The sequence below is a fragment of the Gymnogyps californianus genome, chromosome 19 (assembly GCF_018139145.2).
Source record: "Gymnogyps californianus isolate 813 chromosome 19, ASM1813914v2, whole genome shotgun sequence".
In the NCBI taxonomy this organism is placed as follows: domain Eukaryota; kingdom Metazoa; phylum Chordata; class Aves; order Accipitriformes; family Cathartidae; genus Gymnogyps; species Gymnogyps californianus.
In genome coordinates this window covers 10,123,751-10,138,487 of record NC_059489.1, presented here as the reverse complement: position 1 = coordinate 10,138,487, position 14,737 = coordinate 10,123,751, and the positions used below count along the sequence as shown (strand labels likewise).

At 36.5% G+C, this 14,737-nt stretch overlaps 1 protein-coding gene across 1 annotated transcript in view; it reads right to left on the bottom strand.

Annotated features, from left to right (window-relative positions):
* Positions 1-14,737, bottom strand: part of TBCD (tubulin folding cofactor D) — a 131,720-nt gene that overhangs the window by 66,174 nt on the left and 50,809 nt on the right. The window contains exons 14-15 of the mRNA XM_050908199.1: positions 10,131-10,287; positions 476-533 (exon numbers count right to left, since the gene is read on the bottom strand). Of these exons, the coding sequence (XP_050764156.1) occupies positions 476-533; positions 10,131-10,287 (215 nt within the window). The remainder of the gene's footprint in view (positions 1-475; positions 534-10,130; positions 10,288-14,737) is intronic.

Sequence of the window (14,737 nt, the reverse complement as noted above, 5' to 3'; positions counted from 1 at the left end):
TAACTGAAAATATGTTTGAAGGAGAGATATTATTCTAGAAATTTTCAAATTACCACAATTACAGAGTAACAGTTGATGAACAATTAGAAAAGTATAACTTCACAAAACTTACCAGCTTGGTGACTTGAAAAAGATACAGTGTTTGTATATTATGTATGACCCTTTTGTCTTTGATACTGTGACTAGAAAATGCTAAATAGCTCTTTCTTAGATACTTTATCTTAACCATCATGACCACAATACAGCAGATTGTGAACTGTGGCCATAAATCAAGATGTGGACCTGTGGATTATATAATTTAAAATCTAAATTAACACCATACTTCTAAGGATTTTAAAAAAGCAGTTTTTTGCTCACAACATAATATATTGCTTATATACTGTAGTTCTACATAGCTAAGTCTACAAATTATTACATTAAACGAAAACAAACAAAAAAATAACAGAAACAGATAAGCTAGAATGTGATAACTTACAGAAGCAGCTCTTCTGCAGTTAACATCACGATCAAATACTGCAGCAATAACCAATGCACTGAGGAAATAAAATATTGAGTATTAGTACCAAAAATATGAGAAGAAATGTGTAATGCCATCATTTCAACATTTAGACTTCTAAGCAGAACACGCAGCATTTCCTCTAAGGAGCTTATTATTTATAAATACAAGCCTAAACTAAAATTTGAGTTGAAATAACCATGTACTTCCTCGTTTCTCTAGTTTGCTGTGGACTTTCCATAGCATAAACAGACAACTGCCATCCTACTGTATCAAAGCAATTTAAGGAGTATGCAAATACGTTTAACTGCACAGAAAGGTTTTCTATTTAAAATGTAGCAGGAGTTTAAAACTTGGACATAACTATGATCTCTAATGTGAGACTCATACAGTGCAATTTTAAATTAAGACTTGGAAATACAGTTTCTCAATAGCCAAATGCACAGCAAGTCTTAAGTAAGGCTTAAGCAAAACTAAAAGTTAAGCAATGGAAACTTGTAGCTATCTCTACAAGAACAATCACATCGTGTAAGTAACAAAAATCAGAAAACAATATGCAAATCCCACTAAAAAGTGACCTGCAAGATAAATTGCAAAACCTTTTTTTTTTTTTTTTTTTTAAAGGTGACCTGTAGATACAGAGGCATGATTATACAAAACTATTTCTTTGTGCATGAAGTCTGGTAACCCTGCACAGTTTAATTCTTCTACCTCAAAAGAACTGCTTTTAAAAGATGTGCTACACAACAGAAGAGAGAGAATATATCCAGGACACGAAGTCTACAGCTTTAGAAATCCACCTCCAGCATTCAATTAACTTCAGTGACAAATAAACATCACTTCAGGAGAATCATTTAAGCAGAAAATTATTCCTTTCAAACTCTGAAACTCTTCATTACATTATTTATTGACTCCAGGCAAAACAGGGAATAAATACGAGCTGAAAAGTAAATCCAAGATAGCTTTGCTTTAATATAAAGATATTAATTACATTGATAATATCAGGCTTCCCTGGGTAGTGGCTATCAGTTTCCTACAGTGAAGAATACTATGGTGTTAAAATTCGCTGAAATGCACAATGTTGCCTCTGTAATTTCAGTTTATCTCCATTAAGGAAAACAAGAGACAGAAAGCAAGAATGAAATGAAAATAAATCCCAATAAATTGTTCTAAAGACAGTTGATGCTTTCTTATTGCTACTTGCATGAGCAACTCCTCTCTCTGCCACAAAGACATTAGGTGATTGTAAGACAAAAGGCGGTCATCCAAACAATAGCGATTGGAAGAGCAAATGTTTAGGAAGCATTCTGTTAGCAAGTAGCACACATGGCTAACTGTTGAAAAAGTGCTGGGTCAAACACATCATCTTCATACCATGTTTGCTGATTTTCTTCTCTGGCATACAGAGAAACTTAAAAATAATTTTAAAAGGACATTTAAGAAGTATATAGTTTTAATTATGTATGAATAGCTCCCATAGATCTTTTCATTATAGAAGAGAACATTCAAAACTAAGGAATTGGATGAAAATCATCCTGGAAAGCAAAAAGAAACAAATTTCTGCCTGACGTTTCTGATTACATGGACTATAAGATAAAACATTATTTTGTCAGTTATGCAATATTTCAGTCTTGTTCTCTTCTGAGAAAACAAACAAGAAAAACCCCACCAAAAATCCCCCTCATCAAGCCAGGAAACTCAGAATCCAGTGTTGCCCTTACTGTGTCAAAGGCACCCTGAAGTTAAGCGTTACAGAGTATTTCAGAAGAGCTGTGCTGGGACAGACTAAAATCCTTCCAATTCATTGTCTTGTCTCCAACAGTGCCCCAAAAGGGACACTTAGGGATGAGTGTAAGGACATACATATTAAATATTAACATACTGATTTGAAAGATTATGCAGTCTTTTCAAACTGGAAATGTTAAAAGACTGTCACTGGAGAATAAATACTGCTCTTTGAATTTCATATTTAGACTTAAAATGTGGTTTATTAAATATAATGGAAAACAGTTTCAGGTTATGATACACAACAACAGTTCAGCTTATAATCAAATTGTACTTTTCCATTTTTTCTTATTCTTCTGTTACCTTAAGACAAACCTGTATAAGTAAAACCAGCAAAACAACATACTGTCTATGTGATGCCACCTGAGTTATTCAGCGCTGCAACTGAACACCATGTTAAGAAAAACAAAACAAAAAAACCCAGGAATTTTGTCATTGCCCCCATAGCCCTATTATATTCATAAATCATACGGTAGTCACTGTTTTATGTTAATCCTTTTAATAGAAGTATTTTAAACTTATCAAACTACACAATTTTTTCAAGTTAATTTCTATTTGAAAATGGAGACACAGTCTGCCATAACACAGGGATTAGCCAGGAAAGCAACATGCCTAAGATGAAACATGTCTAAGGTGTCTTCACCTGTCTGCTTTGTCGTGGGAGTTTATGTGATACTCCACCAGGATTTCCTAACATAAAGAAACTGTTTATGTCAAACAAAGTGGGATATTTTTTTAAGCTAGTTAAAAGATCATGTCTTGACTTGCCTGAAATGTACCACACCTGACTACTAACAGGTAGAGCAAAGAATGGCTTTGCATCTTGCAGTCTCTATGAAACACCTTTTGTAGTTCCTTGAGGTATATTTAGTCTGCATGCATGACAAGTAGTTAAGCGTACAATAAACGCAAATGGACTTTAAAAAGCAAGTTGCAATTCTATCAGTCAACTAATAATTCTCCCTTTCTTCCCTATCCCTTCCCCTCTCCCCCAAGTACTCGCTTAACTGGCTTCACGGAAAGTTAAAAGGACTCCGAGTATGTTAGCCGCTCACTTCCTCAGCCCAACACCGATCTCATTACCTTCCCCCGACAAGGCAGAAAGAATCAGAGAGCAGAGGCCAGCCGGGTGATAGACATCAGAACACAGAAATATCAGAAATATCAGGTTACCCTCTCCTTATTTGCACCACATGTACCAGACAATAAATCTGAATTTCCTTTATCACCTGTAGCAGGCACTTCTAGTCTATGCTAGTCACAAGCAGCAAGAAGCTTATCCTATTGCTAACCTCTGAGAATTTGCCACTATTACTTCAAGCATACCACCCTGAAGCTGCGGGAAGAAAAAAAATAAACTCTCAAACCTCTTGCCAATTTGGCACAAAACCAGAATTTCCTTCCTGAGCCCAAAAAAGGGAAAAGTCTAACTTGTAACAGGACAGAAAACTCTCCTCCCTACTATACATTAGGGAAGGGAAGGCATAACAATCATCACAAGCAAAACGGTTTTGAACAATCCAAGCGAGTTAAAAAAAAAGGAGGCGAGACCAGAGTCAGACCCAAGTCTGTTGAGAGCTGCTGCTACAAACAGCCCTTTTCGCACCTCTTCAGTCATGCCAGTACCCCAACTGGAACGGCTACACAGTGAGCTGGATGATGAAAACAGATCTAGGCTCAATTACTTTTTCTTTTACTAGCTTTTTTTTAAAACCAGAGAAGCTCCCCCATTCACTTCATCGCATGCAGCTGTGCTATGCTCAACTGCAGGAGCAGCGCAGGTGAAGGAGCAAGCAAAAGAGCCTGCTTCAGCCAGCACTGCTAGGGGAAACAGCCCTTCAGACTACAGTCTCAGATTTAATTCCTCCTGTTTATCTAGGCAAGGAGAAGGTCTGAAGAAAAGGAGGAATGCTGTGACCATTCCCACTTCTACACTGCATACTTTCACAGTCCCTCTAACCCAGCTCACACCGAGCTCTTATACTTTCTGTTAGCCACCCAATGTCCCACACTGTTCAGTGGGTTACTCCAATCCCAAAGTTTTGGGGTAAAATGATGAAAGTATAATAAATACACACGTAGAAAAGAGCAACAAGAAAAATGCTTAGGACAGGAGTTACAAACACTGCTATTAAAAAAAAAAAAAAAGGCATATGATGTCCCTGCAGGAAATAACTTTACACAAGTGCAAGACACAGTAGGCATACAACTCTCTTCTGAAGGCAACATTCAAATACATAAAAGAAGAAAGCTATTCTCAATATTTCATCATGGTACAAGATGTAGCTCAAAGCAATGCTTCATATTTCCCCAATTCTGCAGGACAATCTTGCCCTGGAGCAAGCTACATCATTCATCCAAAGCCACACCTTCCTTTTTTTTTTTTCCCCCCTCTTCAAAAACAACGCACCACCGCAGGGAAGACAAAGCCGCCTACACTCCTACACTGTATGCACTATTTGTATTAGTATTCTGCTGAACGGGAGATAGCAATGAGATCTTTCTAAGTAACGATTCATTTATTGATTACCTACACCATCGAATGACAGATAAATGAAACTACATTCTGACTATGCAACAGTTCCAAATAATTAAGACAGCCAGCAACAATTTAATCACTATCATTGTATAACAGAGTAGAAGTATGTTTTCCTTTTTCTTTTTTGTTTAGGTTTTAAACAAAACAGCTCAGCTTCTTACTGTGCACCTGCCACTTTACAGACAGTAACTTCCACACCCAAGGGGGCAGGAATCAAATTACCCGTATTTCCAAGTTATTAAATTATGTTTAACTTTCCTTATGGGTAAGCTTAAAAAGAGAGCATTCACGTAGAGACTGGGAGAGAAAAAAAATCTCAGTCAAGTAGTGCTTTTATAAAGATATGCTTGAATAGCAGCTTCCGTACAGGCATTTCAAAACGTAGTAAGGTTATCCTGCAATAAAAGTGAAGTTTCATCTACTTTGCCAAGAATTTTCTTTTTGTGGTCCTGTAGTTTGAATAGATCAGGCAAGGTTTTAGAAACCAGTTTAACTAGACTTTAAAAAATAAATAAGCAAATGTGAGTAAGTGTATCTTGTTGAAATAGGGATAGGGAAAAAATACTGACATGTAAAAATACAAGCAAGTACTATTAGAAATACTCTCAGGCAAGTATTTCCAATAAGAGTTCTCTATTTTTTTTTTTTCTTAGAAGAAGAGTGGTAAAGTCAGGAAGGAATAGGGCTGATCTATGACCTACAGCAATCTCAGTTTGTAACTTCACTATTCTGACAATTTCATCACTTCATAACAGAACATTCATAATAAAGCACAGAAGAAATAGCTGTCACTGAATATGGAGACAGATATTTCTTTTAAAACATTATCATAAATTTTACTTAAAAAAATATGATTTTATGTAGTTTAAGGTGATTTTTCACTAGTCAAAAGTGAAATATTTATGTCCCTTGACTACTGAAAACACAGAAAACAATGTCTTTCCATTACAGGATGATACAACTTTGCAGGCAAGAAAAGGAAAAAAAAAACCCACCACCAAATTACCCCTCTGCTTTAATTGGTAACTACTGTACCACAGTCTGAATGGGTTGTGGGGCAGGACCCAGTTCAAGAAGCATACTACGTCTGTATCTTGGTACCCAAGTGAGTTTCCCACAAGATACGCTAACTCTACCATGATGACCGCCTTGCCTTTCAGGTCTGAGTGTAGCAACCAGCTCCTTATGCTCCAAGTTCAGCATTATCTGTGTTCCTCCAGCCAGTTAAACAGCAGCGTTAAAGACTGTGAATGAAGGATAAACCCTTTGCAATCTCTAGCACCGAGACAAAGCGAACAGTTCGGGATCGCAATCACTCATTACTTTTTTTTTTTTTAAGGCGGTAGTATTTTCCTTTCAGGTAAACTATTTATTATTTTTCTATAAGAATCTAATAGCTTGTATTCTTATATAGGCAGATGTTTTTGCTGTGTAATTCAGCTCACAATGGATATTATGTACTTTGTTTCAAGATGCTGAGTTCTGCATATTTTAAGGGTAGCAACAATTTGCTTGTGGCTAGAAGTATGACTCTTCTTTAAGTAAAACAGTGACACACCTAAGGCTAGATTTAAAAAAAAGCTGTATGTAATTATCGGCTTGCTGACACAATAGGTGAAACTGTGTGTCATACTTTATTTGAATATTTTTTTTCACCGTTTCTCTTTGGAGTGGCAATTCTACCTTCAAGACCTGATTATATTTAGAAAAGGTATGGCCAACATAACTATGAAGATTTTTAAGTAAAGCCTTAATATAGTGTTAATACTTGCTAAAATACTGTGCAGCTTTGTTAGAAAACTAAGCATATACAAACCACAACACCTTACAACTGATCATAAGCAATATTCAGCTTCCCCCCTGCCATCCACCCTGTGTTTCTCTCCACTCCACCAACTTATTCCAAAGAATTGAAGTTGTCGTAGCTGGCAGAGCCACAGCGTTAATTGGTATTACTACCATAGGTAGAAGATATCAGTTATTTTCATTTGACATTTTCCTAAAAAGAAGAGAAGAATTTGTTTCCAGAACAGTCTCAAAGCTAAAAGACAGGAGCTTCTTCAGAAACGTAACCTCCTTCATACCTGTCCACAAGTTCCCACTACCAGCTTTGTGACAGTAAAACAAAATACCACAAACCATGAAAAGTGAAAATGGTGAGCTTGCATCTAATGCATGGAGAACATTATTGTTTTGCACCATGGTAGGGTGAAAGGAGTAAAAGAAATATATTGCTCAAAGCATCATGAGCAGAAGAAAAATTCTGATAAACAGAACAGATCAGAAGTCTGATAAATAGAAGGCTTACACACTCAGGCTTTTTTAAGTTTCACAAGGAACAAGCTTGCCAGACCTTAAAAGAAACCTTGAAGTTGTTCAACTAAGTCAGAGGATGGAAGCAGAGGATTTATTTTCATAAGGCTGCTGACCAAATTTACAAAAAGCACCAGTTTTGAACCAGACTTTAGTATTGGTATGGCTACGTTCATCCCGAAGTTTTGCTCACAGCGAAAATATAAATGTATTCCTGTGAGTTTAAAGATAGCACTAAATAACTCTGCACAGCTGATAACAGCCTGCTAGAAACATTTGTCAGCATTCTGGTCGTGGCTGTCACTGTGTCTTCATTGCTACCATTACCTGCGCTGGTTAGATTAAAAACAGGAATACAACCCAAGATGTAATCACATGATTATTTCACTGTGCAAACACATCTTTAGGTACCTTTACGTTAAGAATTTCATACTATATATAATTTTCCATGAACTCAGCTAGAAGGGAACTGAATATGACCCTTCAAAATAAAATATTTCTTTAATAACTTACTATGGCAAATATCACTATTTCTAGCATGCTTAACTGAAGCAGGTCTATTCTGGAGCACTGCATTCTCTTTCTGAAAGTCATCCAGAAACAGTGGATGGCATCATGTTCTAGCACAGCATGGTGTTACAAGACTCCACTTCTTTAGTATCTACGCTACTGTAGCTGAAACATCATCAAAACAACTTGAAATTGCCCTATCAGAGACACAAGGCTAAGATGTCTTAGAATTTTTTGTCTGCTCACTTCGGAGAAAAGACATGACAGCTTAAAAAAAAAGAAGAAAAACAGCGTTTGGCCTTAAGAAATTTGACAGCAGGTTCTTAGACAGAAAGATTTTATCAAGCTCTCAAAAAACCCCAGGAGCAAGTACCGCACAGCTAAGAGACACTGTTGTGTGACCTTGCATTAAAGGACCAGCACTGGAAAGGGAGAATACAAGGATGAAGAACAGCAGAGACCAGCAAGGGCACAGTGCACCAGGATCAAGGAATTAAAATGGATATGTAGGGCTTACAGACTGTCCCAGAGAACTTTAAAAACAGGTTTTAAAGACGAAAGAAATATTCACATATTATTTGGGAACCTGCTGAGCTAAGTAAGTAATTCTGTGTTTCCAAACAAGGCTTTTCAGATGAGACTGGAATAGTTCTGTCAGCAATCCAGAAGCAAGGCAGCCCCTAGAAATTGAACCAGATATCCAGGACCACAAATCACTGTATCGTCCAAATTTTTTTTTTCTTTTTAAAAAGATAATACTAAATGACTACTGATCAAAACCCCTCCGATGGAGACAAAGATGCCTGAGTTGCTGCTATCAATGGTTGGACTAAAAGTCTGCCAAGAAACTGTTAGAAGCTACCTCTTTGTGTTTGCAGTGCAAATCACCCATTAAAGACACCTTGAAATGTCAGCCAGTGTGCTGCCAACAAAAAGACTAAATGCTAAAGAGAGAATCCCACAAGCAAATAGGAGGAAAAGCATGGGACGAAAGAAAAAAGCTAAAACCAATTTGTATCTGCAAAAATATCATCAGTATTAAGTGAAAAGCTGCACCAAGTTCTAGTCCACCATTGCAGTATCACAGATTTTGATTTGGAAATCTTTTGAAAATTTTACTTTAGAAAGTCTTTTGAAACAGAAACCACAGATTGAAAAAGAAGTACATGCATGTGTTTCCATTCAACTGTAAGTAGAGTTTAGTGCCGTGGTCATTCTGGACTGGGGTACTCTGTAAAAACAGAAGGTATCAACAGAGGAAAAAAATTCTCTCATGTATTTGTTAACTTTGACTAAATGTCTTATTAGTTATAATGAAAACTCCATTATTCAAACGTAATATGCTATTAAGAATTCAGAATCACTGTGTAGAGCTCAAGTTCTTACCACTTTCAGAAACTGGAAGTGATTTTATTATTTACTCAAAATAATCTTTGAATTGGAACACTTCAAAATGAAAAATTCTAAATTGTGCAGAAGAACCAGGAGGCTCCGACATCGCTGTTTAGAGAAGAGCTGAAGCGTAGTTTATTCTTTTAGACCTAACCTGCTCAACTTGCAAGTTGTAAGCTGGTCAATAAAGACATGCTATATTCTTTGCACAATACCCATCTGACAAAGTACCAAAACTCCTGGATCATTAGAAACAAGTGTTCACCTGAAAAGGTAAGAAGTAACTTCTTCCATAAGTTTTCTCTTCTTCTAATATTTCCAGCTCTTTATGACTCCATAAAGCAACTCTCCAGTTTTAGAGTGGTTTGTTATTTCTACCTCTACTGCACTAAGTTCCAAATCTTCTTAAACTTCCTGAATCTGTTTCGCTGAGCTAACCATAAAGCAGGCGATAAGGCAGACAACAGATGTCACCCGCCACGCACCCAAAGCCTCCACTAATTTCTCTGAATCTCCTTACAGTGAATTTCTTTGGATTTTTCTTTGGTTTTCTTATGACCGATAAACAGAAGGAAATGAAGTCACCACACTTGACAAGGAAATATTTAGATGCATTTCAATCCAAAAAGTTAAACTGCATCATACCACAACAGGAAGAAATTTTAGACTTCAACAATTACATGGAAAGGCAACGGTATTGTTTATGCCATCATCATCTCACTCATATTCAATTCTTTATCTTTAAGATATTCAGCATATCTGTTAGCATGAATCAATGAACTTTATTAAAAATTATCATAGAGAAACAAAAATATCCATTCCTTGGCAAACAATATCCAGAGATCAATGAATTTCATTCATATTAAACGGGACACACCAGCTACTTTTTAAGCATGAAGGTATTTCCCCTAAATGGATGTATCACTTTTGGTCAATATCTAATTTTAAATGTCTTAAAGATAGAGCATTAGACTCCTAGATTATTAACTTCTAGAAGATACAGAATTAGACTATTAACTTCTAGCTCCTTCCTAATTTTGAATTGATTTTAAAAATTAACTGTAAATAGCTCAGTTTCTTATTGCCACAACTTACCTTGAAATCTGATTAATAAACGGTATCAGTTCTGCAGGATCATAAGCACGAGCAAAGGCCCAGCACACATAGCACGCTGCATCTCTCACGTTGGAACCCACGCTGCATGCCCCCCTCTTCTCGTCATATGTCAGTGCTTTCAAAATGACAGGAACAACTGTTAAATTAAAAAAAAGTACAAAAGCAACAATTAGGACCATACAGTGAACCAAAAAAAAAAGGTCTAAGAGCATTCAGTGATCATTAGAGAAAAGACACAGGGTGGAGTTGTGTGTTCTGAAAGAAAAGAAAGCGTGGCTCTTAATACATGCTAATTTTGAAGTTGATTAGAAAAAAGAGTTGGTTTTTTTAATACATTATTTTGTTTCTTTGCCAGTAGCTGTTTTTTATTTACTTCACATGTAATTCAATGAGGATTAAAGCAAGTGGGTTACATAAGAAGTAACACTGATATGATTTATTACTCAGTGATACATGTTCAGAAGTCAAAGCAATTTTAAAATGCAAAATTTTAAACTGTCCACTTTTTAAATTACTGGACTTTAAATATTACAGCAGCATCTATCACTAGAAAAAAATATTTCTTAAGAAATACAGTATTATAACTACCATAAAATAAAAGAATCAGTATCCATCTATTAGCAGGCAACATTTATCATGGTAGAAGTCCTAATATGACAAATTCTTCTTAATTAACAATGCTTGTGAATCATCAATACACCAATCTTGAAAGGGACTTAAGTACAGTTTTTGCATAATCTTAAAGCAAAGTGACATGTTCAACATCATTCTTGCATTAAGCAAGTAAGCTGTGATATTTTATTCCCTGTAGAGCTGTTATTTTGAGCAACTTCAATGCAGTGTTTTAAGCTTGAACCTATCAGCACTGCCAGACTGCACAGATCATAAAGACAGGATATGTATAAAACTGCAACGTAACCTAGGAACGCAAATAGGTGGGCTTTACTCTCATTTCTGCTTAGACATCCAAAACAACAGTGATGACTACATGCCTCTTCACCAGCACAGAATGATTTAATGCAAGACCAGAAGCCTTTGATGAAGGAAAACAGTATACCCCCCCCAAAAAAAAGTCAATGTCTTTTTTTTCCTCTCCTATCAGTCACGTTAATTATATTGATTTCACCAACATATCAGTTTTTGTTAGACAGTAAGGAAGTAAGATGGAGATATTTGCATCGTAAACAGCAATATGGAATCATGCACTGTATTTCCAAATGTACTCAAAATGCACTTAAATTGATTCTAAAGCCCAAATTTGAAAATGCTGTCTCATGATGCCCAGTAGAGAGACTCAAGACAAAAGCAGCTGACAGCCATCCTGGGAAGGTGCCTTTTATTTCTCAATCACACTTATTTGGGATGGTGAGGACAGGGAGGGACACTAAAACACAGGACAACATTTCACAGAAGCTAAACTATACCCCAGACTATTAATGTTAGACTTGATGAATCCAACTAGTTACAGGAATTGGAAAAAATCAGCAGCAGGAATACACAGTGTTTCTGAATGGAAATAATATACTGTGTATTCTTGAGAATATTCTGTTTCTCCTTACTGACCTAGAAAATCATCCTCGACTGACAGTGTCAGGATCTCTTTAATGACATATACACTCCAGAACACAGAGCTTCATTCTGGGAGAAGAGTGGCATTACCTGTGTTCATGAAACAAATCATGAGCCAAAAATCAACTGATACGATAGCCATCTTATCCAAGGCAGCTCTTAGAAATGCACGTATCAAGCATTGTTTCCTGATTTAATGGACAACCTGAGAAACTTTGGATTGAGTATATTTAGCCAATAAAGACCTAAAAACCACAGACCTCAATATAACATACGTCTCTGTGCCATGTTTTATTGAGGGAGCTCCAGAGGAAATGCAGTTGCACAGAGCGTAAGCCCAGGCTGAGCACTGGAACCACATACCGTTGCAGGGGACAGCAGTAGAATACAGCAGCTTTTTTTTTTTTTTTTTTAAATCATATTGGGGAAAACAGCGAAAGCAGAGTAGTAAAACAGAAGTAAAGGCAAATGAAGATCCCAGAATCCTATCACAAAGGCCTTATAACACAAGTACTGTTACTATAAGGAAGTGACAAAAATAAGCTTGGGAAAACAAGTAGAATAAGACTTTCACTTTCATGCTTACATCGCCATCAAAACTGCAGAAGTCAATAACATTTTTCTACAGATAAGACAGCTTCCAAAAACTTAAAGAAGAATTCTCTTACACAATTCTAGTAATATAGTGCCACAGTTTAAGAAATATGTATGCAAGGTTCCCTGGAGGGCTTTCTTTTGGTATGTGCAAATCCAGATATATAATTTGAATATATCTCTCTCTAGATGGCATGTGTTTAATAAATGAATAATGTCTGTAGAAACAACAGCCTCTAGGAAAAAAAGAAACAATTTCTCTCTCTGTTTTCTTTCTTGTATCAAATTTATCAAATGCATCTTTTTTTTTTACGCATCTTTTTTCCTTAGAAAATACTTGTCAAAAGGTGATGCCATTGAACAAGAAATGGGATCACTGAACTGTGTCTCATTAGCAAACTGTGCCTGGATATACTTGAGTGGATATAATCACAAAATAATTAAACTTCAATGTACAGTTCATCACTGTATGCCTGCTACTTTAAACAAAAAAATACGCACTGCAACTGGAGAAGGGAAGTGTTAAAATGCCATTTAAATTCATTTTAACCTACTAAAGAAAATAAAGCAGTAATTAAGAGGGATGGACAAGATATGACTATTAGGAGCACAAGCACTACATGGGAAAAAAAGCAATTCCCATTCAGGAACAAGATACAGCAAAGATGGATGGATATTTGGGCACTTCCCAGTTCCAAAAGAAACTGCAATAAAAATCTTTAAAAATGTTGACTAGCTTGTTTTGAAAAATGCTGCATCAACTGATGAAAAAAAAAGGAATTTGCTGGTTCTACAGGAACACTAAAATAGATGCCAAGGGCAATTTTGCAAAGCTGCTGCAAATTTCCTTCAGCACGGGCTGATTACTCCAGCTGCTTTAGACAGCTATGAGTGCACTCTCATCTCTCTGTGCACTGAAGGAAATGTGGAAGAAGGACTCACAAGCAGCTCCTCACATTGGTATCGTCTGTATGAAAGACAAAAACCAGATGTTTTTTTCAATTCAGGGCATTAATTTCCCAAACGGTAGGGACAATACCAAATGGCACCTGGCTTATTAGGGTCAGTCTAAGACAGAGGTGATGCTGCCAGGGGTCTGTAACAGCAGATACTAAGAAAATGGCAGGAACAGCAGCACTATTGCTCTGAGCAGCTCAAGCTTTCCCCATTATCTCGCAGCAGGCCTTTGGACTCACACCTCTTTGAGATCCTACTCCTGTGTCTGGGACTCAAAGCATCGCTGCTGCAAGAGAAACAACATGACTGCAAAGTCTGGAGAGCAAAGGGGGATAATGAAAAGGAAGGATACAAAAGTGGACATTTAGAAGGTGGAAGAAACAGGGAAAACAAGGTGAAGTATGCAGCAGTAAGGGGTAAGTAAATACAAATACAACAAAGACAACAACAAGGGAAATACTGATCTAGGGGTCATCTGTTAAAGTTTTCGTGCTATCACTGGTCGAATATTTACTGGTGAACTGTGGACTATGGGAAATACTATATAAAAATTGCTCCTGACAAACGTTTGCGTGTTTGAAAAAGTGCGTCCAGCGTTACATTTCCTGTTGGCATTTAAGAGTCATAAAACCTCAAAAGAAACACTATCAAAAATTCCAGGTTTGACTTCATTCTTTACCCTAGAGTTCTTCAAACACAATGCAGGTTTTTTTCGGCTATGGCTTCCTGCAGTGTCAGAAGAGCCTGGCTGAAGGAAGTCATGAAGGAGCAGTACAGGCAAAACCATCCGTGGTACTTAGTCCACTGTAACTGAAATATCTTAGAAAAGACCTTTCTAATCCACAGTTTGACAGACTCTGTGTTCGCATTATCTCACGTACACTTTTCGTCTTCAGTCTGAACACAAAATACTAAGATAAATTTTATTTAACATTTTTCTGTGATTTAAACTATTCACATTCATACTCTTCTAAAGCGTTGTTTGATACACAAAACAGCAATGAAGTTCAAAGCTTTGTAGTCAGCTTCTGCATTTTGTATCTGTTATGCAATTTCACTTCACCATTATAATCACCTCTCAAATATTCAGTATGGTCACAGTGTTGTATTGTGCTGCTCTGTATTCTTTCAATTTTTCAGATTTAAAATCATGTTGAATTCATACCTAAAACCAATTTATCAAAAAAACCACAAATAAAAAAAGCTTTAGGAAAAAAAAACCTTCCAGAAGAAACTTATTTTAGCTTGGAAGGGTGGAAACAAATTTCTTTATTTTTGAAATTATGAACATGCCTTTTTTATTTAAAAGTAGGAGGCTGGGAGATACAACAAGGAGACGACCTGAATTGTTACCTAACTTTAAAAGTTACCATTTCTTTCATAGATCTACATGAAAAGTTTGCCATTAAAACCAGAGGATAAGTAGTGTCCACTCTCAACCTAATTATTAAAACAATATCCACCTG